We start from the raw sequence: 27,427 nt of genomic DNA, 5'->3' as shown, positions 1-27,427 counted from the left end.
GGCGCGAGCCCTGCCCCACTGAATCCGTTTGTGGAACGTGAGCTCAGCGGAGCACAGCCATCAGATACTGTACAGCACATCACAGGAGAACTACAAGATCACATCTTTCTGAAACGTCAGTCCTTGTGCACTGCAGTTTTAACTTCACATTTTTATACACAAATAATTAATTGGTTGATGGTTTACCACAGTCAGCCAGATCTAAGTGTTAACACCTCGAGAAGATTTCAGATTTAACATGAATCAATGAAGAACACAATAGAATGGATGTTTATTGCCACTTGCAGAGGTACAGAACCGTTCAGGTGTATTAGAATTAGTGTGTTTTAGCCGTGTAGTCATCTTTACAATGTATAGAACAGGAGTGTCAAACTTACGGCCTGTGGGCAAAATCCAGCCAGTTAGCAGGTTTTGGGACGAAAGGGGGCATTTTTTTTATTTTTTTTATTAATAAAAGTATAATTAGCGACGTAAAAATGTATTATGATGACACAAAAATGTATTAAACGGGACACTTTGAACTATCTTCTTAGATAACAGTAACAGTAACAACAGTAACAAAAAAGAAGAGTCGCCAAGCTCACAAGCTGCCCCTGCGTTACGTTGATCAGTGATCAGGCTGGACAGAAAGACAGAGGTGACACAGAATGCAGGTTTTCAAGAGAGATGGAAGGAGCGGCGTTTAATTGGTCTTCTACACAAGTTGCCAGAATGTTGTCAGAGCTACGGACGACAGGCGCACAGCTGCACCGCAGGCACATGGAGCTTCCTTTCCACCTTATTATTATCATGTGGTACAAGTCTGTCGATGTCACCATTGATCTGGTGCTCTGATGTGACATGGTCAGTTTGTAATTCTGCAACATGTCAAAGTATCTTACAGCCTTTAATGAGATAGGACAGATGAGAAAAGACAGGAAATGTGAAGAAGAGGCAGTGGGGGGAGACAAAGAGCAGAGGTCGGATTCAAACCCGCTGCGATGAGGACTATAACCTCTATACATGGAGCACGTACATAACCACAAGGCTATCCAGCTTGTCATGGGATAGTTTTTTTTATTTATTTCATAGACAGATTTTTAACCCCCAAGTTTTTCAAAAGTTGGGTAAAAAAAAAAGGCGGTCAGTGTTTTGACCAGAGGTGCAGATCAAATGATCCAGACCCTTTACCGTGTTGATCAACCAGGACCCTTTTTTAAAACTAAACACTGCAGACTTTGCAGGGCTTAAATCAAGATCAGCTTCAGTTAGATGCGGGTCATTTGGGTGTTGCATCTGCCATCAAACCTCTAAATCTGCTTTAATTCCCTCTTGGGGCTGATTGGAACAATTTTACCAGTTGGTAGCTTGTATTTACTCAATATGAAGTGAATGAAGCGTGAAGTTGATGGCACTATTGTGAGCTCATAAAAATTCACCAGAGAGGGGAGGCAGAGAGGAGGGGGGGGGGGGAGCAGCCTGAACACTCTTTGCAGTTAATCCGGAGCGCTGATGTAGCCTTGAACACTCCTCGACGCTGGTGTTCATGCACCGCTGCACATCTCCACCCATGGTCAATTAAGAGCGGATGTCATTTTCTTCTTGGGACCCGCCTCGTCTACTCACTTTATACCGAGAACAAATTGAATCTATAATCCATTATGCGAAGGCAGATTACTCTCCCCGCTGCAAGTTTATCTCGTTGCCGTGATGTTTTATCACCTCATCTGTGTTCAGTGGACCACAATGAACCCTGATTGTTGATTGCCGCACAGGATGGTTTATAATTAACAATAAAACACAGATGTTCCAGCAGTTCAGTGAACAAAGCTGTGGCTATTTCACACGTCTTGGAAAGAAAAAAACAATGAAATACCTGAAGTTATTATTGATTGGATCTGCTGTCATTGTAAAGACTTAACAGTCCATCCATCTTCAGAGCTGGAATTGATCTCCCACTGAGAGACTACATCCCTCTGAATCTAAAAAGGAAAATCGATGTCAACACAGTTTTCCCTTGGCTTAATTGAGGAGAATATAAGGCGCTGGCTACTGTGATTGTGTAATGAACAAAAGGAACGTGGAGGAGGGGGAGGAAAATAAGATGAAAAAGGAAGATGGCTTGCAGATGAATGGGTGGACGGATGAATGGACCCATCCACACTCAAGACACAGACAGATTGTTGCCTTTTTGACAAATAAGATAATGAAAAGGAATGGGCTAATCACAGTGGTAAAGCTCTGACTGATCACTGCACTCGGACTGAGGGGGGTGGGGTGGGGGAGGGGGGGGGGGGGGTGGTACCAATGCTGACACATTGCAGGGAAACTGGTTTAGCGTTCAATCCTTCTTCCTGCACTCCCTCTGGACTTTGAAGGATATGGAGGAAAAATAACAATGTTTGAAGTTCCCCTGGTCGATGTCAGTGACACTTATGTGGCTCCCCCCCCCCCCCCCCCCCCCCCCCCATCAGACACGGGTGACCTGAGCATGTTGGAGGAATAGGAAAACCTGACTTCAAATAAAACATGGATTCATTTCTTAGATGTTTTTCTTAGTGAAACTTTCAGCTTTGATAATATGTAGAATTTAAAAAATATTAAAATATCTAAATTAATTAAAAATGAACTAAACCTACTGTATGTTATATTTATTTATTTGTTTAGTACTTACATTATCTCAAATATTTACAACAGTTATCAAAGCCAGAGAAATCAGTAATTTTATAGTAGTAACAGGACATGTCTTGTCAAGGCGACCGCCATGAAAAAAATTGTTTAACGTTGCCGTGGAAACACTAGATGTTACATCAAAGACTGCGACACAGGAAAGAGAGAATTGCTACAGAAAGCTGCCGTACTGTTGCTGTATGTGCTGCTGCGATACAAACCTCATGGAAGTTATACCAGTTCGTCTTTATTATGTCAGCGCAGAGTTTTCAGCGAGGGGGAGTTGGGGGGAGTAGCAGAGAGAACTCCCATGATTCCCCGCTAGCCTCGACAAGATCTTTTCCAGCATGGCGGCTTCTGCCGATGAGCCTCCAGACCCCCCGGAAGGAACAGATGGCTGACGTCACTCAGACTTTATCCATTGATGTTTACAGTCTGTGGTCATTCCCCACTCTCTTATCTCCCGATTTCCTTCACGTTCTTAAAAAGAAGGCAAAAACCCAAATATCAAACTTTAAAAAACTCTGAAATTTCCCTGTTTTTGGAAGGTTACATGCCCATCTTGACTCAGAGGCTGAGAACACCTGATGGAGTATCTCATGTTTAATGAGTTAAACTGGTCATCCCAGAGAGGCTGAGTCACTCTGAAGTAAGGATGGGGAGGGGCTCAGCACTCTGTGAAAGAAGTTTCTGGGAAATCTCAAATTCTGCTGTGCAAAGAGAAAACTGTAAACAAACCAGTTTCAGAAACATCGTCATCATCTCTGGCTCATCCGAAAAGGACTGAGGCGAAGTGGAAACAATCCAGAAGTCTGATGAATCAAAATGTGACTTCCTGTTTGGAATGGATGCCCTGTTCTCTGGGTTAAAGAGGAAAGGGACACTTTGGCGTGTTAGCAGTCCAGAGAGCCAAAGCCAGCAGCCAATAAATAGAGAAAATAAAAGTTCATTTGTATAGCACTTAACAAATCCAACATTACAAAGTGCTCTAAGGAACATTAAAGACCAACAATAAAACGTTACTGTTGCCCCTGTCCCTACTTTTTTAAAACCTGCTGTCGGCCTCAAATTCAAACTGGGCGTATCATTTCCTAAACCAATGACAGTCCTGAGTGTTTTACATGTTGTCTTTGCAATATATTTAATCAAATCTGAGGTTTCAATGTTTTACAAATCATTGACATTTGACACAACGTCCCAACTTTTTCTGAAATGAAGTTGTTAATAGAGTATATTCTGTTTTTAAATAGCTCTTGTACACATGGCAAACTCCCCACTTTTTCAGATTCAGATTAGAACTAAACTTGTGTATTTAGAGAAGATGCTGTTGACAAAATGCCTCCTATAGAAATTTGATGAACAGAAAATCCCAAATCAAACAATCCAGGCAAAAAAAAAAAAGTAATCACAGAAATGCTCATGCTGTTTGATTGACAAGAGCTCTGAGGAAAGAATCTATGCAGAGCACAAACATTTAATGACAAACTGAAAAGAACACCACAGAAAAGATGACTTTACTTTTCAGGCAAACTTCAAGACAGTATATGTGGAAGCTTTTGTTTCACATTGTTTATATAAGGGAGGTATGCCTTTAGTGTAAATGGGTTTTCATTTGCATGTGAAGACATGGCGATGAAGTAAAAAAAACATCACTGCTAAACATGGACAGGGTTCATCAGCTCTGCAGGGAATGGGGGCTCAAAAACAAGTTTAAGGAAAAAATAAAAATCTAAGGCCATCATTTGGGGGTCAGGGGCATGGCTGTATGGGTGGTTTGGGTCCCCTTGAAACCTGATTGGCATTACCAGATGGCAAGCAAAAAACCTAAACTTTGATTGGCTCTGTCAGTTTTTTTTTTTTTTTTTTCAGTTTTAAAGGCCGCAAAGAATGTCCATAGAAACATACAGCAGATCTCCACACCAACAGACACTTCTCAAACCTTGCCTTTCTTTTCACTGAGACTCTGCTCAGGGATTTAGCGGTAGTACTTTTAATTCACAAATGGATGAGGAATGTTCCATTGAACTGCAGGTCACATGCAGTCTGAACAGTGGGAGGGGATCTGCACGGATCATGGGTCGACTGTGATCAGTTTGCACATTGGAATTTTACAAATAAAAAGTTGTGTTTTTATGAGCCCAAACCTGTTTGATCGTCTGCATATCTCTGTAATCGGCGTTTTGTGTCCATATGCTTGACATGTCAGTGTAGTCTCAGATGATCCTTATATGTTTTATAAATCAGGCTGGGGTCTGATAGCATTTTTACCACTTCAATCAAGAATGCACAAACTGTTGAAGCTAGTAAGTCATTTTGTCCTACTTTTACTTTTTACTTTCATGCAGCTGCTTACAAGAAATGGTTTTGAGATGCCTTGAAAACCATCCGTAACATGCTGCTTTCTGTTGCGCGCTACAACTGTAACTCAAGCTGCGATGGTTATTGTCGGGACACTTTTATGTAAATTACCTAAAAATCTTGTGCATGCGAGTAAGAAGGATCTCTGAGAAAGTCCCAGACACACTCGAAACAACAATATTTTCATGTTGGTAGGATCCATAGGGTACTTGTATTGCATGTATGCATCTAGAATGAGCTGCACAAGTCTGCCTTCCTCTGTAAAAAAACTATTTTGTACCTCAGACCATAAATGTGTGAGCACACGTCTGCTGGGTTGAAAGCCACCGCAGAGTGATTTCCGTCAGAGCAGCAGTACAAAGCCAGGTTACACCACACCTGCCTCGTTCCATTTGACTTCCACACACACACACACACACGCACACACACGCACACACACACAGACAGACATGTGATGTGAAGCACTTTAAAGCCAGTTTGATTGTACACACCAGACTTTGCTCTGAGATTAGTTCACCTTCCTTACTGAAGGTTAACCTTCAATAGCAGCGATGACGATGCCTTTGTAAGTGAAGAAAAAAAAGGTTAAATCTGTGTCACTGTAGTATCTAAGAGTTTGGATGAGTGAATTACATCAAAATAAATGACTTTGCTGCCTTTGAAACAATAAGATCTGAAGTAGTTTGTCAGAGGTGAAGCCTTGTGTGTTGCTATGTAAAGGCCTGTTTTCCTCCTCGTTGTAGCTGTGCCCTCTAATGTACCCCGTTTGATTGAAACTTAAGTATCTATTTTGCATCCTAAATTAACAATTCAAACAAGAAAATCAAACACTATTCTCAAATTTACTGCAGAAATTTACGTTTTTTTCACATGATTTCCAAACCATGTGTTGCTATATCTTAAGCACGTTTCTAACAGGTCTTTAGATTTCTTAAATGTTATGCACAACTTCAATGGAGCCATCTGAAAGCACGCGTCAAGCATAATCGATCAACCCGGACAGGAAGTCAGTCAATTTTGCAATGACAGTAGGAAACCTCCCTCAGAGGGGCCCCATCTGACAGCACTCACTCTCATTGTGCTGCTAAGCTTCTCAGCGTCCTATGAAAACCTGAGTTTGTAAAAATGTTCGACAAATGAAGAGGAATTATCCGTTTGAGTAAAACATTTTTTTTAAAAGAATGAGGGAAAAAGAATGAAGACATTAGATCACTTAAGTTTCTGACACCAGCAAAAGAGAAGGATGAGGTGTTGAACACCAGTTGAAGGGCCCCCAGTAAATTTCTGCCAAGGGCCCCAACGGACTCTTGAAACGCCACCGGCACCATCCGACGGATCAAAACCGTAGCGCTGACAGATTGCAACATGCATGGACTATGTGGAAATCGGCAAATAATTTGTTAGGGGATCAGATGCCATTGCCATTAACATGCTTATAATCTTCTAGCGCCATGCACAAGATCAACTTTAATCAAGTTGCCTTTGGATCAAGCTTGGAATTACCATGACCTGAATGACTGAGAACCTACCATTCAGAAAACAATCACATTTATCAGCTTTAACATTTTGTCTTTGTGCTATTTACAAGTGAATATTGAGGTTGCAATGTGTTGCAAATCCTCAAATTCTGTATTTATTTACATTTTACCCAAACTAGTATAAGCTTATTAGTTTTCTGTCAATTCCTTGCTCTGGTCAGGGAGAATCCTCCACCATGTCAGCGGTAGACAACGTGATTGGCCGTTTTGCAAATGTTCACTAAAGTCCAATCAATCTGTAATACACTGCCAAATATGCTGGTGCTGGTGTGTGTGTTTTTCGCTCTATTGTGGACAATGACTATCACAGGGCTTTCTCCCAGGATGCCAGGCTTGGCCGTGAAGTCTGTGTTTATTTTCTCTTAAATATCATAATCAGGATGACTGCATGGGACTCTGAGTTTTATGTAAATTGCACATAAGCCGATTACAAGTGAGGCAGTTCCGCTGTAAACATTATTTATTTCATGGACTTCCAATTTTCCCAACCAGATGCGATAAAGGGAAAATAATATTATGGCCATTATCATTGCATGGCATTATTGTTGTATTATGAGGATATTTCTCATGTCACACAAGGTAAGTAGTTCCTCTCCCAGAGACACTGCCAGTTTGTCTCCCACGTTTCGGGAGGCACGGTTGAGATAAATAGTTGGGTTTGTTTGGCAGTTCTATCATATTTAAAGGTCATAATTTGTTTTTGTTTTTTTGCTGTATTGTCCCTTGGGATAGAATGTTTTTATAAAATGGTGTTGAAAAGGGAAAGGCCAGCAAACCATTTCCACCTTCTTCTCTGTATCTTCATTCTTCTGACCCAACTCCCTCTAGTTTTTAACCTGCTGACTTTTATAAATCTCTTTAATCCACAAGTGGGATTTCTTGAACAGGCACAGTTCATTATTGGGCTTAGAGAGAGGTCAAACAACAAAGAGTCTTAAAGGTTTAGGAAGCAACAGTTTAATGCAGAAAAAGCTGTAGCTGTACCAAGGGATAATACCAACCTTCAACTAGGATGGCTTTATAGGGCTCTAACACCTCACTGTAGTCCAAATGGAGAATTTGGCCCCAAATACGGATGAATAACTTAAAAGCATAGACTGTAAATATAAATGGATAAAGCCTGAGTGACGTCGGCCATCTTTTACTGCAGGGGGCTCTAGAGGGTCATCGGCCGCCATGCATTTCTGCTGATGTCTGTTGAGCTGCTGCCACGTTTAACCCCTGATTAAAGTAATTATAGTAAAATCGTGAAATAGTAAAAGTTATATTTACAGACAGTAGTTTATTTTTAGGTCAAGCAAGGGTGGAATTGCGGTCATGAGCTCCATAAAGTTTACAAGTGACATCCCTTATAAATAAATGTTATAGACACTTTTCTTCTGACTACTTAGGCAGTGTTCACACTGGACTTCTTTTTTCAGAAAAAAGCGCTGCCTTCAGCGCCTTTTGAGCGCTTATGCATGAGTGTTCTGTAACCATAACAACGGAACCGAGCCTACGGCGCAACCGTGCCGGAGCCGGCCGGAGCACAACGCATCAATTTAGCACAGAAAAGAACAAACGGGACGGGAAGTCAGACACCGACACAACATTAAAACATCCGGTTTATTTTCAGAATAAAACACTCCGTCTTAACGGTTCAGAAAAACAACCGTTTGTGTGTTTGTTTACGTGTTTATAAGGTTTGTATTGAGTTTTATACCACGAACATCGTATTATCTCGTGCTGTCGCGAGTGAATCTGTAAAATTACTGCAGAAATTGCTTTGTCTTAATACTCCAGCTGTCCGGCTGTGCTCTCCGTGCTGCGGACTGAGAACGCAGCCGGTGGGTGTTGACGGACGAGGATGCACGGACCCGTAACAGACCGGAGCGGACACGCAATGCACACACATCTGGTGGAAGTTTTTGGGCACCAGTAACTAGGGACGTAGGTTACTACTCGTCCTGATTGGTCAGCTGTCAGAAAGGCGCTTGAAGTCACCCAGCGCTTTTCTGAAAAGTTGAGATAATTGTGAAAATAACAACTGAAAAAGGCGTCGGGTGCAGCGCTTTTTGAAAAGGCGTCTGCTTTTTAAAAAGACCTCATTCTTTTTCCATCTTCCATAGGCTTGTATGTAAAAAAGGCGCTGGCAGTTGAAAAACGAAGTCAAGTGTGAACAGGGCCTTAAAGCGCTTTTACACCACAGGTCACATCTACACAGTCACACACTGATGGCAGATGTAGTGTGTTGCTATATAGTGAGACCATCAGAAGTAACTACATTTTTGCCCAAGGACACATCGGACATGCAGCTGCTGGAGCTAGGGATCGAACCCTCGACCTTCCAGTTGAGAGACGACGACTCCCCTTGTAGTGCTAAATACTGCAGCACCACCTCCGCCACGACCACCAACTCTCAGCAGACAAGTTGTTAAATGTTTTAGCAACAAGGCTTTTTAGCATTCTAAATATCCACACACAGCACTGACGCACAGATAAGTTTTCTGCTCTGAAGCACATTTCGGGGTGCATATAACACTTTGCATGAGCTCAGTGTTAGACAATGTATTTTTGTTGTATTTGCACAGATTTAGCAGCCAGTGGCGTTTTGTAGTCTTGGAGAACACTTGTGATTTTTTTAGGTCATTGCTACGCGTACCTTCTTTTGTGCTTGGCCTGTTGCGAATTCGGCAGACTTTTTATTTTTGGGTGACGCCGGTCTTGCATGAAAGCCCTGAAATGTCTTCTCCGATGACCTCGGGCTTGCATTTCTGCTTTTCATCGATGATATGGTTCTGCCAGCTCTGTGAGCCTGTGACCTCCACACTTGGCTTTGTGGGGCAGCCGAGTGTGAAACGGTCGGAATAAGGGTTAGCACCTCCAAGTCTAGGGACAGTATTTCCTGTCAGAAAATGAAGAATGGTTCCCTGTAAGGTAAAAAAAAAAAAGGAGCTAGTGCACAGATTGTAAGTATCTGCAGGGTTCTGCTCACAAAGGAGAAAAATGGAGATTAATGCAGGTGTGTTTTATCTTTGTCTCGGCTTGTCGTCATGGGGAGCTACATTTACATTTTGACCCTCACCTGTGGTCAGACCGCAGCTTAAAGCAGCCTAATACTCTTCCTTTGACAAGATTCCTGGGCTCACCCTCATGCATACCAGGATGAGCTGTATCAACTCACTTCTTTACGTTGAGGATACAAACAGGCTTCAGTTTGAATGATTACTTGCACAACTCACATGCAACTGCGTAGATGTCCAATGGGAAGCAATAGGAAGAACATATTTGATGATCTTCGAAAATGAGAATGGGGAAAAAGGTTTGCACGTTTTTTTCCGATCAAAATACATGTGCATGCGTGTGCATACTGTGACTACACCTAGCTGTGGGAGTGTCACCCACCTGGGGGAAGGGTTACTGCCCTTTGTGATGTCACAAAGGTAAAATCTCCAAACAGCCTGTTTGAGCAGCCATTTTTATAGACAACGCGGTTTGGTTTGTACCTTTGGGGTCACTGTTCGAGTCCGGTATTACACCCCAATATTCACCACTAGCTTGTGCTTATCGGCATGCTAATTAGCAGCGTGCTTAGCTAAAAGGCCATTAACTAAGTTTGCCCTCAATACTGTCCTAATCACAGCTGATGATAGTAAGTGAGGAAGTTGTTGAACATGAATTATGATCTTAATATGCCTTTGCTGACTTACCTTATAAGGCCTTACTAAGGGTATATTCACACCTACCTTGGTTAGTTAGCTTGAAACGAACTAAAGCCCTGGTGCGGATCTTTTGGGCAGGTGTGAATACAAACCATGGAACTCGGGTGCGCACCAAACAGCCGAACCGAGACCCAGCCGAAGAGGTGGTCTCGGTTCTCTTCCAAACGAACCCTGGTACGCATCGTTTGAGATGTGAAAGTGACTGGACCTCAGTCTGACAGAGTTCTAAAAATCATACAACTTCATGGACTCCGCAGCTCTTCTTGCAGCACGTCTTCGTCGTTGCAAAATGATAAGCATCGCACCATAAAACCGATCGTTGTATCAAACGCTCTTGCTGCTCAAAATGTTCTGCAAACGTTTGTAACTGTATGAACCCAATCAATACCAGGACAACGAGTGCGTTCTTGTTCTCATTTACCGCTTTAAACCGCCAAAGACCTTTTTGTCCAATAATTGAACGACCTTTGCACACGTGTGGTTCTATTTACATATTCTGGGCCTCTTGTGAAAAGTGCAATGTGAAAACGAACCTCACCAAGCCAAAAAAGAAACATTGTATTTGGTCCGGACCAAAGAAAGTGAACTAAAGGACTTTCCTGGTGTGAAAACACCCTGAGTGACTGTCTGATAAGCAGACAGTATGTTACGGATTAGCATGCTAAGAAGCAACAAGTTAATGGTGAGTATTGTGACATTCATTAAAAGTGTTCTCAAACAAAAAGTCCACAATTCATATGTCTATGTTTCTTTAAAGTATTTAGACCTGACAGTAGAGCGAGTTACAGTTTGTTTGGAATGACTTTCATAGTCAGTACAACCTGTAGTGTATTCAACATGAAACCAAAAAAGAGAAAAAAAAGATGTAAAATAAAAAGCAACACAGAAATGAATGAAATCTCTGGATGTTATTTATATATAAAAAATAAATATTTAAAAAAAAAAAGGTGTTAGGAGCATATATATTATTCATAAAGTAACTTGCAAAGCCTGTGAGGTTATCAAGCACCTTTTAAAGGTGCATAATGATCCCTCCAAGTTGACAAAGTGTCACTGTGAGATAGCTTTAAGTGTCGTGGGAGGACCATCCATCTGTTGTTAGTGCGAAAGTGGATGAGGAGGAAAAACTCCTGCTCCATCGCTGCTCGTGAACGCCAGTAAAGGGCGCAGTATGAAGTTGCTGACTACAGCTTTAACATGGGCGGTTCTAGGCAGGGGCCAACAGGGGACAGAAACGCTGAGATCGGACCCCCCTGTGGCCACCCCTCCAAAAGGAAGAGCCCCCCTATTAAACATACACAGTATTTGACTCAACAACTGGACTCACAATCTAGTATTAAATACTGTTCGTGAAACAAATTTAAATGATGGTATTTTATGTTGTGGTATTTAAGGATTTGTGCTATTATTTGGCATAATATATATATTTTTAAAGCGTTCATCTTTGTCTATTTTGCACCTGGGTTAAATGTTCCCCTCTGACAAAACAACTGGCCCCTTCAGTAAAAGTGGTCTAGAACCGCCACTGAGCTTTAAGAAGCCAAGCCTAACTTTAAAAATACCAGAATGCATTTTAAATCCTGAAAAAAACTAAAACTCCAGCTTAAATATGAACTATTCCCCTCGTATTAGACATCGTAAGTGAACAAGAAGTCTTCTCCCTGAGGGCTTGCAGCGCCCAAAGGCCCAGAGGAGCCTGCTCTGAGGACACATTCCCCTCACAGATTGATAAGAGCATCCCTCGTCTATCCTCCTCTGTCCCTCCCTCTGTGACTCTTTCTGTCCCGCCTCTCTCTGCCTGCCCTGCAATCTGTGAAAATTCCTGGTTTAAAAATACTGCAACACTTCCTTTGTTATACTAAGCGCTTTTTTTGTTCCCCCTCTACCTTATTTATTTTTCTTGTTCTCCCCAAATAACAGCAGTGCTGGGATGACCGAGGAGGAGGGAAAGAAGAAGAAGAAGAAGGGAAAGAGAATATAGACGCGGGGGGGGGGGGAGTGTGCAGGGGATACAGTATATAGTGAGAGGGAGTGACTCGGCGCTGTCAGAGCGAACAGAGAAGAAGAGGACGGCAGAGAAAGTTTATAAGGCGTAGTTTAGGAGGAAAAACGCGTGAGAGAAGCTGGGGAATCTGTGGTGGCCAGCTGCAAGAGGGGAGATAGCGGAGAAAGGCTTTTAATTCTCAATCCCCACAGAGCCTTTGAAAATTACCAATCTTCTTATCACAGACGCAGGGCTGCTTATGCAAATTGTTGTGGAGTGGAACGTTTAAACGGAAAATTACTCGACAGCATTTTTTTTTTTTTTTCCCTTCCCTCTCTCGGCTCCCCCCTCTCTCCCTCTCTCCCTCTCTCTTCCACACAGAAAGCCTGTTTTGAGTCTCAGATAAGAAGATGAATTGCTCTCTCCGTGCTTTGAAGCGCGTCAGGATTTAAAGACTCCAGCCTCGGCTCCGGTCTAAACCGCTGCTCTTGCTGCCTTTGTAGCAGAAAACAGGCTGGGGGAGAAAAAAAAAAAAACGGGAGAAATAGCGTTTCAACACAACATAGATTCTGTGCTCCAACACATCGTTACCGCCCGGAGAGACTAGGAAATATAAATATTCCTCCTTCACTCTATTTCCTTTGATATTTCTGCTTAACACAGCCAATACTTCTTTCTTTTTTTTTAAAAGACATGGCCAATAATTGACATGGATGACTGAAGCTCATGTGCTGTGCAGAGGAAACATTTGAAATCTAAATGACTCTACAGGCAGTATTAGAAACGAAACAGAAAGAGGTGTTCACATCTGCTCAAGAGGTTTTTGCACTTAAAATGAAAACCACTGAGGGAGTGCATATAGCCATGAAAACATGCAGTTTCACATGTTTCTGAGTCACATGTGCTGTGACCAAGCAGTTCTTGATGCTGAGTGTCTGGGAACAGCTTTTGATTTTTTTTAAAGTTCTGTATTGTTTTGATATAAAGTATTTAAATCGTGCACGCTCTTTGTTAATATCTGACTGAAGAAGTTGCTTATTGTAGATTTATTTTCTTTGCAGTTTGGAAATGAACAATAAGCATGTAAGGGTTTTTTGGGTGGCCGGTAATGTGTCTCTGTTTTTTGTTTTTTTAAACTGAGGCTGTTTTAAATCAGGCTGCACTGGTGCAGTGGTTAGCTCTGTTGCCTCACAGCGAGAAGGTTCCTGGTTTAAATCCCCCGTTGGACTTCTCTGTGTGTGTCCCAGTGCATGCGTGGGTTCTCTCTGGGTACTCCGACTTCCTCCCACAGTCCAAAGACATGCTCGTTAGGTTAATTGGTGACTCTAAATTGCCCGTAGGTGTGAGTGTGACTGGTTGTTTGTCTCTACATGTCAGCCCTGTGATTGACTGGGGAACAGTCCAGGGTGTAACCCTCCCTCCCGCCCAATGACAGCTGGGATCGGCTCCAACCCCTGTAACCCCAAACAGGAAAAAGCTGGATGGATATTTTGAACCAGAAATGTTGTTTATCTTTTGCATTAGAATGTATATATTTTGTAAATGCGATTTTTTTGAGTTTTTATTACACTATGCCTTTTCCTGCCCCTTTGGGTTGCACCCCTGACGTGCATAACATATTGTCACAACCCATGGCTCAGTTAGATAAATAAAAAAACAGGGAGACCACACAGTTTTAAAGTTATTTAAACTATAATTTATGGAAAACTAAGGCAAAATATCCTAATAAAAGAATATGCAGTCTGTAAATCAGTGGTGAGTGTAATGGTGAAAGTGTGTGCATGTATTAAATGGTAAATGGAATTGAGCTTGTATAGCACTTTTCTGGTCTTCTGACTATTCAAAGCGCTTTTAAACCTCAGGTCACACCTACACATTCACACACTGATGGTAGAGTGTCTTGCCCAAGGAAAAAAATGGACATGTTGCTGCAAGAGCTGGGAATTGATCCCCTGACCTTCCAGTGCAGAGACAACCGACTCTGCCAACTGAGCCACAGCCGCCCAGTTGGTAGGGGATTGCTAGAAGTTGGTAGCTGAGGTAAAAAAACAAAGACCACAAAACAAAGTTAGCTGTGGCAAGAGAGGGAGAGAGAGAGAGAGAGACTGAAGAAGTCATCTTAAATACCAAGGCCCAGCAGACTCAGGCGCATGACATCAAATGAACTGGCAACCTGAGAGGGGAGAGATACTAGGCAACAGGAGGAGCACTGACACGTCCAGGGGTTGTTGCAATATCACAAAAAGGCCTTAAAACGAACACTAATATTAACATTTGTGAGACTGTCAGAATCTTGATTGTGTACACCACAAGTCTTGTTTTCCATTCATCTCGCTTGTCATTTTATCTACAAGTCAGCCTGACTCGGTATCTTATCATTCCTTCACTGTAGTTTCAGCTTACCCTGTGGACATGCCTTTTTCTGAGTCGTTGAGTTCCCTTTTGTAGTTGTCAGCCTTTGTTGTTCTTTTATTGCTTGTGAGATATGTAACTCGGGGCTTAAGGGTTGCATTGTATTAGCTCAGAAGCCACAAAACATGGCAGCCTGGGTGTTGTGGCTGTTTGGTTAATAAACAGGAGCTTGACATTTACAGAGCTGATAATGGATTGTGGCGATGACTTTCATGTTTACAAAAACATCCAGCAGTGGTTCGGCATTGAAAGCTGTATCTCTTTTAAACTGTGAAACCACTTGTTCAGTGACTGTTGTCTGATGTAAACCACAGGCGAAGATTTAAAGCTCCATCATTATCTCCTCTGAGATGACTCGCTCACAGAGCTCACAGAGCAGTTTAAGACAGTGCGCCATGTTTGATATGGTTGTTGGCTAATGCTTGAACTCTCCTTCCTTTCCATCAGAGGCAGCTCAGGAAGAGGAAGTGCTACCTCCTGGTGATCGGAGCCGTCGTCCTAACCATCCTCATCATCATCATCGCTGTTTCAACAAAAAAATGAGACTAGCCTCTGTGGTAAGATCGAGCTTCTGCAAACACAACACTGCGACCCTATAGCAGACATCTGACACTTTCTGTGTGTGTTTAGAAAAAATATATTTTAGGGATACGATTAAAGGTATTTACCTTTCACTAAACTCAAAATGTAATATCAACACACGAGCAGAAGGGTAATGGCCTTTATTTTGAAACTGTGTTCTAAGGTATAGCTTTATGTGGACACTCACACACGTCACTCCCCCCTTCCAATTGGCCCGAACTGAATTCTCCGGAGAATATCCTGCTGCGTTCTCACCTCAGCTCATTCAGACTTGCTGTGTGAAAAAATACCAGGGGTTTGGCAGGAGACACTACGGGTTAAGTCCGAGAGAAAAATTAGGCTGTTTGCGTTCACATATACAGCTCCTCCTGGAAGTATCAGGAGTTTTTCAGGAGATTTTGGCTAGTGTGAAAACGGTATATGAATCCCATTTTTCTCCGGTATTTGTGGGGCACATTATGATTGTTGAAAGGATGAGTCTTGGTCAGTAAGTGTAAACGGACAGGTTATAACACAGGTCATTATTTAATGTGGAGCTGCAACAATAACATACTTAAAGTCCTTTGATTATTGTTTTTAATTATTTGTTTCTGTCGCAGCTTGATTATTGTTTAGTAATTTGGTCTTGAGTTCCAATGAAAGACGTAAAAAAAATAGCAAATTGCTCAAAATAAAGCGGCCTGTTGTGCTTTAAGGTTCTCTTACAGAACGAGAGACATGTAAGACCGTCTTGGCTGGCTAACTGTTACACAGAGATTCACCAACACACCTAATGCTCCGATGTTGCCAACAAGTGATAGATTTTTTCTTTTAAAAAAAAGACTAAAGGAAACATTTATAAGAATAAGATGCCCTCCTCTACAGCCTGCAGGTTTAGTAACGTGACAGTGAAAGGCCACCTGACTAATTTTAACATCAACATACTCAAAGCAGGAAAAGTTCTCTGTCCTTTTCACTCACTTTATGTTCAATACAAGATGCGTCAGCTCGCATTAAGTATTGAACCCCAGCAAAATGGAAATCCAGTGGAACAAAGCGTTCTGTCCGTAAAACAGCAGGCTGAATCGATGCTCCCATGGCGACCGGCCCATGTTGAGGCTCAGCCATTGGCAGTTGGCGCTCGAGTGGTGAGAGATTTTAAGTGTCCACAGCAAGACAGTCTCAGCACTTAGAAAGGAAACTAAGAGACGACGTGGAGTACATCACCACGGTTTGCTTCAGTTTTAATGTATTTATAAAAAGATGTATTGAAGTTTACCGAGCTCACCTTCTTTGTGTTTGTATTTAAGTCCATGGGGAATAAAAGGGAGTTGATAATGTTGTTTTAGTTTTCATTAAAAGGTAACCCAAAGTTTAAAGTTCTAAGTATCGTACCATACCATACCAATACAATCTGAAAATATTCCATTGATAAACGATGAAGCAAATGTAAAAAAAAAATGAAATGCGGAAAAAAAAACATGCCACTAAAAATGTGATTAATCGCATTTTTTTTACATGAATGGTTTGACTGTTCTAATTAAAATGTTTCAACATATAAGAATTGATTTCACAGATTGTTTTGTGAAATCTGTTGGACAGTTTTTAAGGACTCTGATTTACTGATGAACTGTTAACATAGGTCAACGTGGGACAACGGCGGCAGTTGGTTAACAGTTGAATTAGCGTACTCTTGATCGCGTTTTTTCAAGACGATTTCTCTGTCCCTCTGTCTTTCATACCCCTGGCATTGTAGCTGTGAGTGACAGCTATTATATTTATATAGTGATAAAGTGATCAAAAAATACAATCGTAAATCCATATTTTGTGTTTTATTTTGAAGTCGACAAGACGCTCTGCGCGTTTCTTTGTCTGACTTCCTGTCCGGGTTGTTCTGTTCTGTCTACCTGACACGTGCCTGCAGCGTACTCCGGCGCTCGCTGTGGAAACACAATCATTGACACGAGTGGCAGAGAACGGCGTTGTAGTGTGCAGCGCTGATGGACAGCTGCGCGTAGAGAGTATTTGGAATTTGGGAGTCAGTCACGATCATTATATGGACTACATATGTTGTGAAACTAAATCAATTTGGCTTTTAAAATGAAACACTCTGAATGTAAGAGGATTGGAATTTTGTCAGATGTGTTATAATGGGAAAACAAACCCTGTCTTATACTCGTACCAATCATGTATGTTTCTGTAAAAAGCAGCAGTCTATTTTAAAGGCTCTATTTGGGTTTTGTAAGCAGTGCAGTATGTCAGAGTTTGCAGTCTTTAATGTTAATTTGTTTACTCTACACAGAGTACAGGCTGTGCAGACAGATACTTTGGCCAGTGTGGAGCTTGTAATATCCCAGTTCATAAATCATATACATAGTAAAATGAAAACATAAATATCGGCACTGGATCTAGAGTCTGAGCTTTACCTTACACAGCACAATAAATACTAATAAATGCAAAACCACTAATGCCCGATGGAGAATTTGACTGTACCCCGTCGCTTCAGTTCATCTTTGATTGAGTCTGGCCTAACGTAATCTTCCCATCAGAGTGAGGTAGGTGGTATTTATGACTCGTCTGGTATTTTTTTTACATGTAGTTTAAAGTAAAATAAGATCATTTTAAAGCTGTGATACTATATTTTTCATCTGGCAACACTGGCTCCATGAAACAATGTGGAGTTTAAAACATCTTGATCTCTCTGCAAAGACTCCCCGACCTTTTAATTAAATGTTTAAGTGATTTTTGCAGAAGAAATACAAACATTAACACTTTGGCCTTCTCCATAAAATGTTATTGCCATGCATAAATGTTTTAATTTATGAAGTGTTTGACATCCCTTCCTCTGAAATACTTTATTATATAATACTTTTATTACATTAGAAAACAGCCACTGTCAGAGTCCAGTTTACTTAAAGAGAGGGCATCATCATCCAGGACCGAGAATCGATGTGAACAGATACAGAGACGAGTCAGCAAGAACTTCAGCCCGCTACCCCCAATATAACGGTGTTAAAGTCTGGGAACCCCGATTGTCCCTGGTGGTGGTTAAAACATTTAACGTTGCACACAGCCACGCACACTATGAGGCCTAACCAAATCAATCAATCATTATTTGTATAGCACCAATTCATAACAACTATTATCTCAAGACGCTTTACAAAAGAGCATACGGGATAATATGCAGGCAAGATTTCTCCTTTGTATTGAACCTGTTGTCCACACTTCCTTGCTGCTGAGGTGGAGGTCGGAGCAGGCCATGCAAGCTCTTTGATTATAAACTTAAAAAAAATTAGACTTGTTGCAATTTAGTGATAAGATGAACCAATTCGTCCATCAGCTCCTGAGAAAGTCAATCTTTTTTGCTCACAGACCTTGCACAATGTTTGAAGTTAACCTATTATACTGATCTGACACAAGACCAAGACCATAAATATCAATAAAAAAAAAAAAGCAGGGGGCGTGTCACTCACTTAGATCGGAACTACGGTAAAGATGCGGCCGTAACATGGAGATAAAAATATATATATATTGATGAATTGAAATTATTTGTCAATTAAGGAAGGGGTGTTTTCCTTCTAATCACAGTAAAGACAGAAACCTATCAGTGGTGGTCTTGATTTAAAATCCTCAGTCCACCCAGTCTGAGGACGAGACCAAGACCTTCAAAAAATTGATCCCGATACCGGTCTTGAGATTCAAGTACTAAAACACTAGACCTGAGTTACATGTTCTCAACATCAACATTGGAAGCATTGTCAGATGAAACGTATTGGGCCCTGTATGAGAGCTCTTGCATAACTTAAGATTCCAAAGCTTTTTATTGGTGAATCTGTTAACAGCCATGACGGTCACGTATACCTTTAACCGACGATCCAAACACGCACACAGTTTAAAAAGCTGTTCAAGGCAACAAGTGTGTTCCTCGCTTTTTTATTTCCTGAACTCCAGCCAGAGTGCAAAGAAAGGGTGAGAAAAAAGCGATGGAGAACAGAAGCAGGAGAGGCAGAAAGGAGGATAGCTGGGCGCCGTACATCAGTTTAATGAGAGTGACGATGACAGAAATAACTGCAGAGCTGCTTCTGCTCTGAAATCAATAGCCTGGCGCTTTATGGCACTCTAAATAATGCAATAACTGCGCCCTGACACTTATTCCTATACGAATTATGTTACTGGCAGTGCCCTCACATCTTGTTTACAAAGTCATTTGGGGAGTGAGATTTCTCTATATGCATGTCAGCGCCATGTGCTTAAACACTTTGTTCATTGTGTCGTTGCTGATGGGTTTCCTGTTCTCTTTGAAACACAGCCGAGAAAATAAAACAACACTTTCTCCCTTTTAATGGTTAAAATAATGAGCCATTCGATTTTACGATAAGTACATTTGAATTGTGCTACTTTTCTTCACTTATTTATAGCTACAACTAAGACATTTCCCCTCTGGGTTTCCAATCTTAAGTCACCCCAGTCCCAACCCCAGCTTTGAGTCAAAATGGGGCGATGAGAGTTATACAAGCACCTTTTTACATTTCTTCAAATGTTTTTATTTAAATACGGTATATGTCTCCTGAGAGCAGTCCCTCCCATCGTTTGGGGAAACTTTACACTATGTGGGACATATATGAAAAAGCAACTCAGTAAAATTCCAGGGACAGCCTGTCATGAAATTTTCTAGAAGTTTCCAGGAGTGCATGTGTGAAGACAGCTCTGGTTTACACACTAATGTGGAAGTAGCTAGTCATGTAAGTAATGCCCGGGGGCGCTGGTGGAGCAGTGGTTGGTGCAAGCGCCCAGTGTGTGGATGATGTAGTCCTCCAAGCGGGCGGCCCAGGTTCGAATCCAGCCTGTGGCTCCTTTCCTGCATGTCATTCCCTATTCCCTAAAAAAAACAAAGTAATGCCTTATAGCATACCCTGTGGTTTTGTCCACTTAACTCTAAATGGCATCATAACTTACTTAATGAGCCTGATTTTTTTATTAAAGGAGCGATATGTAACTCTGACATCTGGTGTTTAAAATTGGTACTGCAGTCCAAATTCAAGTCATTGGAGAGAGCTGTCTCCCCCCGCCCCCTAATCCCTAGAGTCGATGTGCATGCAGGTTACACTGAAGCTTCAGTGTTTAGCCAGTTCCGCATTGGCCTTGAAACCTTTCTGAGCTCTACCCTCTCTCCATTTTTCAAAAGCATCTCCAATGTTAAATCTAGTTTACCATGAGTCAGGTTTTGAAGCTTATTAGAAACATGCAGAGGCTTTTAGGTCTGGTACAGTCACTTCTATTTGAACCACTTCTCTTGCCTGCTTCCATTGCTGCAGCACCTGTTGGTTTGACGTCTGCCTGGCAAATCGAGGGGCGTCCAAAGTGGCCATACGGCATACAAAAACAAACAATTCTGCACCGTAATCTAAAGTTAAAAGGAGGACATACTGGCTGCTGCATTGTTTTTCAGAGAAGCCAGCACTTCAATATAGCATGTTTCCTTAATTTCTGATGTTAAAGTAAGGTCAAAAATGATTAAATTCAGTAAATATCTTACATATTGGTCATTTAAAGAAGACTTTAAACTATCAAGACCATACACTCACCATAAAAATACTACTGAGGTAGAAGTCAGGTTATCTTCTTATAGATATTTATTCAACTTCCATTTGAAATCAGTGTGCGCCCTGCGGCAAAAACACAGGATGCATAATGAAATAATGCAGGATGCATAATGAAATAATGCAGGATGCACATTCAATTATGTTGAAATCGAAACAGTCATGTGTACCACATCATTTTTAAGAAAAGTGACTCACTTTCTGAAAGGAAACAGACTTTAGAAGAATAACAGAGCAGATAAGATACAGCCTTTTTTTTTTAGTCTAAGTTGTCAAGCAAACAGCTGATTACCTGTCCTGCACATTATCTATAAACTGCTTTTTAAGGGTAATATGGAGTTCTATACCCACTGCATTTTAATGTTCATTCTTTTATGTTTTGAGAATCATTTCCACTTTCCTCCAAAAATATATCTTGTTACTTGTTGTTGCCATTTATCATAATTCTTGGTGATCAACAGAATATAAAACGCTCTTCAGTTGAGTTCAGTTCAGAGTTTGATCCCTAATGATACGACCACAAATCAAAGACAGAATTCAGACGGTTCTGTTCATGGATCTTACACAAAGCCAATTTAAACAAAGCATAGGATTTGACTCACTACACACCTGGTTTCACACAAGTATTAGAGGGTACGAAGGATAATGGAAGAACACCTCAATTCATTATAAAAAAGGGAAAGTTGCACACATGTCATGTTGCTTTAGTAACTACCGCTCACACAAAACATCCAGGACTGAACTGTAGACCGTCTATAAGAGGGGATCCACTGTGACATCACCCAGTGGTCTGCAGACTAACCTGTTGAAGCTTTGACTTTTTTTTAAAGGTGCTTATAAGAAAGAAAAACATATTTAATGTAACCTTTAACCTTTTTAAGCTGTCTAGTCATGACAGAATTTAAAGTATTAACATGTAGCGCCGTCAGCATTAGTTATATACTACTATTTTAAGGTGTGAAAATTACATGTTGTTGCTTTAAGTCGGAGGATGAGAAAAAGGAAAACACAAAACAAAATTTTGTGATCCATTGTGATGGAAAATACTTTTTAATGCCCATCAAATTTTTTCACCGGTTACTTGCTGTAACAAATAGCAGATAACTCATAGCTCTATCAAGATAAAAGGAAACACTAAAGCAATATGTATTCAACTTCACATTTCATGGGGAAACGATCTCATTCAGATGAACTCCAGCTCCGAAGGAGTAATGTCATGAGACTAGTGCTCCCTCAGTGGATTTGTGTGCTTAACTGTAAACATATACACAATAAATGTGATGATTATACATACATTTTTAATAAATCTAAAATGTTATGCACCCACAAGTGGCCATAAGAGGTTTTGAAAGTAGAATAGCAAACATACAGATGTGTTAAGAAGCAATCATAGAGATCCATAATACAAATGATGTTGTTCAAAGAGCTGTCAGTATTTTGGTCTTATAGCGACAGTGTGAAACAAGTCCACAGTTATTATATTCAAACAGTGTTTACCTTGACTTGAAATATAGTTCTTGTCAAAACCAAAGTAAAACCAATCGAATATCAATGGTTACAAAACTTTGGCAAGAGTCGATCATAGCTCTGTATTTATTAAAATACTGATTTCAGTACATCACTACCTTGAAGAAACAAGATGTCAGGGGCGCTGTCGTTGGTGCTCGCGCCCCATGTATGGAGGCTGTGGTCTTCCAGGCAGGCGGCCCAGGCTCGCATCCAGCTGTGGCTCCTTTCCCAACTCTTTCTCTCTCTGATTATCTTTACATTAAAGGCACAAAAATCCCCAAAATACATCTAAAAAAACAAAAACAAAAACAAGATGTCATTTTTCAACCTTCAAATAGTGGTTTCAAAGTCGGGCTAAAGATAACTTTCAACAGGGATAATGGTGTCCATCACATTTCCACAAAGCGTCCCGGACGCCTTCTTCCAGCTCTACGTTACTTTGGCAGCGGGCCGCAGTTCTCTCACGAGAAGTACGTACAGCTTTACGGCACTAGTTCACACACCAGCCTTCAAATAAAAAGAAGCCAGTTTGTGAGTTTGATACAAAGACTGAGGCAAAGAGACAGAAGAGGACGGTGACGGATGAGGCTTAGAAGAGAAAGAGAGTGACCGAGCAAGAAGCCGTACTAGAGTGAATATTGGACAGGACTTTTACACATTGACCACCGAACTGGCAATGCCAATACACCATGTGTTTTGCAATAGAACTCAGAGACCTTATGGCTGACCCCCAAAGCACACCAAACCGATGTCCATAATGTTGCTTTAAGTCAGAGATATACTTGCTGTCTAACCTTGCGTCGGGTACACAACCAACCCGGGCACTGGATGTTATTGTTCATTTACTTGGCTATGCAGTATGCGTGCTACTGTAGGGTTAGGGTGGTGCTCGATGTTGCCATGGCAATGTTTCCCCCCTCGGCAGCGGATGTGAACAAATTGTTTAGCTTGCAGGCTGGCTAGCTAGTTAGCTAACAGGAAATGTACTAATAACCTTGTTATGCCGCAGTGATTGTAATTTATTCAAAAATACTAACTATGACATATTACGACACAATAACAACTACAAAAGTTCTGTTTCATAATTTGCAATGGATTATGGGATGTGTAGTTCCTTGACTCTGAACAGAAATGATGTACACAGTCTTGTGCCTTTGCATTTTTTCAGTTTTGGCGCCAAATCAGATGTACTATAGCCACGAGTACTGCAGTCTCTGGTTGTCTTGGTTCCAGGCTTCAATCTCATGATTTAAGGATTTTGTGAAATGTCAATGGAGAATCTGAATGGGGAAAAAGTGGGCGGTCACTGTTGAGCTCTGTAGAAATGGAATTGATTGCGAAGTGAATGTAAAATGTTTTGAGTTGTGGCCTTTAGGAGGAAACCAAACAGAAACGGCTGCTCAGGCAACAGTCAGAAATAGCAGTTTAGTATGAATCAGAGCACCGTTGTTATTCATGTGTTCAGCTCAATGACACAGCTAGACTTACTTTAAGTGCTTACACAACAGCAAAACCTGCCTGGTTACAAAGTGTACCCATGATTGTTCAGCAATCTCTCTGCACACACTTGTGGTTGTTGTTTCTTTCTCTTGCTCTTTTGAGTAGTTGCTTGGTTTTCACTTATACTCTGATTCTGTATTGACTCAAATCTGTGAAGCTGATGAGAATGCAGCCGCCATCTTAAATAAAAACTAGAACAAAAAGGAACTTAGTCATTTTTGCATCTGACAGCTGAGGCTGCTTTTTTCTGTGTCATGTTGAAATTTATATAATAACATTTCTACATTACATCATGTATGGCAACAAATAAATTAATAACCAGGTAAAATGAATGGCTGCCATAATACGGCAGTGGGTCATGTTTAACATGGTTGTGTGTAAGTTGGTTTATTAAGAACAAAACAAAAATATTTTCTGAAAATAGGTCCTTCCCTTTTTTTCAACAGAGCTTTCTAGGCTTCTGTCTTTTGCAGTATGTGAGGCATTTCATTGATAACATCTTTAAAAGTTGGTGAAAATCAATAACCAGCAGGAGATGACTTGATTTGGTTGCAGGAGATCATTGATGTAGTTGTGAATGTTTAGTAATATCATGGCTGTCAATGTTAATGTGTAAATTGTGACGCAATTGAGGTTCAGAGTGAACGCGTACATTTTGATTAATCACATTCATGACATGTTTTTTGGTTCATTTTGCGGCACTGAATCACTTCCTGCTGCTGCTGCGGTGTTCGATAATATCGACCCCACTGTGCCTCAGAATTGTTCCTTTCACCTTAAAAAAACTTCCCACACGGCTCACGGTATGTCAAAAGTGACAGGCACCAAATGTCAGAGTTAAAATATAACTAAAGTACTTTGAGTTTGAACTTCTACCTTCAAGCTAATCATACAGGTAAAGCTGATCTGACTGATGTCAGCGGGCAACCACATCACCAAAGCTAGCAACAATATTTTGGAGTGTGTGAATGAAACTACATTCAAGGAGTGAAATATAGCGCTTGCTAAATGAGGAACGAGGACCTCCTGACTAGACCTCCTGAGACGTACAAATGTTGTCACATTATCTGGATATCATTGGACATCAGTGAGTCATATTGTACATTAACTTCTGCATATTTCTTTAAAAAAAAAATGTATTTCACCGAATGACAACTTTGAAGCTGCCTCGCCTCCACGTCGAGGTTTCTAAAAGTCTAGATCATGAAGAACTTTTATTTGCACTCTTTTGATTCACAGATTTAGATACCAGTACGACTAATATTACAAATATTGAAACGTTCTGTTTTCATTATCATTACGACGTAGCAACTTACTGTAAAATCCACTCGCTTTGTCACATCGGCGGCTTTCCAGTGATGACATCTGTGCGTTTCTGTGACATCCAGTCGTTTTTTTATCCCACTGAGAGGACCAGTGTGTAATCAGTGACTATCCTCCCAAAAATGAAGGTAACCCGTGATGATTTATTTGTACATTTTAGCGTAATAGTGTAACTTCTGTTAGCTCACTTCGCAAATGTGGACGCTGATCTTGTTTTGGGCTGTCAACCAATCAGAAGAATCAGCAAGCAGCTGTAAGGGCCAATGAGGAGCCAGTGCAGCCTCAATCAGACGTCACAGTCTGCTCTCAGCACAGACATATGAAAGATATACCAAATTAATGGAAACATTAGGTGGAACAGTCTAAGTCCTCAGAGAACATAATGACTTACATACATGTTTGCTTGTGTACATGCAGGTTGTAGGGCTATTAAAAAAATGAAGATACCTTAAAAATGACATCACAACAGGACAAAAATCCCAAAGTATTCACTTTTTGAGTCAGTTCTGTTGCCCGGTTCAAACCCTGTGTGTGCTTTACTCGACATTCGTCATTTGGCACCTAAACAGAGTTGTATTTCAGTGTGGCTGTAATGTGCCACACATCCCCGACACAACACTGCACACAAGGGAATAAACTGCAACTCTCATGTAGTCTCATAACAGCCTGTTGTCAGTCTTGTGAGCAGCTATCAAACAAGTGAGTCAGTGCTCAGGCGGCTATCGTAAATCACACTGTGGATCGGCAAACACAATGTGGGCAGCGGCAGACAGCATAGACAGAGAGTTTTATTTCTTCTTCGGGTTGTTGTTGAGGGATTTGTGCTGCCCTGGGGGGGGTTCAGTTTAAGCGTTTGTGCATGTTGGATCAAGTTGTGTCAGAACTTTAGCACAACTTGTGTATTTGTTTCATGTCTTCCTGATGAATTTTTAACACGGATATACGCTGTGTTCTGAGCACCTTCCCCCTCCCCCCCCCCATCCTCTGATAAATATTAAAGAATTAATGCAGTGGATGTTATATTTAGACTCCAAAGCTGCTTTAGTCTCGATGAAACACAACGCACTCGCTCGCACTGAAAGAGGCTTATTCAAATGATGTAAAAAGCTAAGTTGACAACACGGAGCGGGAATTCAGGAGCGCTGCCGTACTGCGTTGATATGGCGGAAAAATAAATATTGAAAAGAGAAATTGATATTTAGGGAACAGGAGGAGAAGTTTTTGGAGAATCGTTTGAAACAGAGATGTGGAAAGTCGCCCCCGTATTTGGCTTCCTTTTTTTTAACTTTAGAGGAAGATTAATGCTTAACAAACTGGCTCTGGACAAATATTTGACGACGTTAAACAAATATGAGGTATTATGCCAAGCATGCAGCAGACAGTCTGATCCCCGTCCCTTTGAAACGGAGATCTGAGCCCAGTGAAGGGGAACTTGTGAGTTGCTGCCACAGTTATTGGACTTCTTTAGGCCTGGTATCGTTAATCCATGTCTATGAACAAGTGTGACAATAAGCTCTCTGTCTGAACAGCAATCCTCTTAGGCGAAGCTTTGTGGGTAAACTCGCCTCATGCAAATTCTAAACCCCATTAGCTTTGAGGGACTAGTCAGCTGCATTGAGATTAATGGCCAAGTGACTACTTGATTTAATAGGGTTATTTCACATCTTCCGGGGGAAAAATAAACAACAAAGTTAATGCAAGACATTTGTCACTGACGTCCTCCATCTCTCTTCTCTAAGTGGGAGAACTTTTCTTGTGCTTATAGATGTGTTACTTGTTCATTCTGGCAATGCTGAAGTAGCTTAGCAGACGCTTCATGTCTGTTATAGTTTGGAAGTTAGGAATAATGATTTCAAATAGTTTTCATTTGTTCCGAGTGTGAAAAAAACAAAAAGGTGGAAAGTTTTTTGTGCATTGTGTGAAATTACAGCACGGGACTATCTCAAAGTGTGTTACAGATAAACGCAGCGCAGAGAGAAAAGTGCAATGCAATTTTTCATTACGGGGTGAAAAATGAAAATCCTTATTTATCTTTTTTCCGTGCTGTCAGCTTACTCCAAACTTTGCTGCAGGGGATTACTGGCTGGGTGGGTATAAGGCTCTGTCACCGCAGAGTGGGAGACAACACAGTGTGACAACGGTGATCTGAGAGCGCATGCCGACTCCGCCGACTCACAGCTGTAGAGGAATGATTAGCCAGAAGTTGAGCAGCGGCGTCTAAATACTTCTTCATGACCTTTAATCCCCAATCAAATTAAACGCCATCCCTCCACTGCAGAGCACAAGCAAAAC

General features: G+C 41.1%; 1 protein-coding gene across 1 annotated transcript in view; it reads left to right on the top strand.

Moving 5' to 3' along the window:
- Positions 1–27,427, top strand: part of tsnare1 (T-SNARE Domain Containing 1) — a 156,278-nt gene that overhangs the window by 119,494 nt on the left and 9,357 nt on the right. The window contains exon 11 of the mRNA XM_020637027.2: positions 15,090–15,199. Within this exon, the coding sequence (XP_020492683.1) occupies positions 15,090–15,185 (96 nt within the window). The 3' untranslated portion in view covers positions 15,186–15,199. The remainder of the gene's footprint in view (positions 1–15,089; positions 15,200–27,427) is intronic.

The sequence above is a fragment of the Labrus bergylta genome, chromosome 8, assembly GCF_963930695.1.
Source record: "Labrus bergylta chromosome 8, fLabBer1.1, whole genome shotgun sequence".
NCBI lineage: Eukaryota > Metazoa > Chordata > Actinopteri > Labriformes > Labridae > Labrus > Labrus bergylta.
The sequence above is the reverse complement of the archived record's forward strand: the minus strand, read 5'-3'. Positions and strand labels throughout refer to the sequence as shown.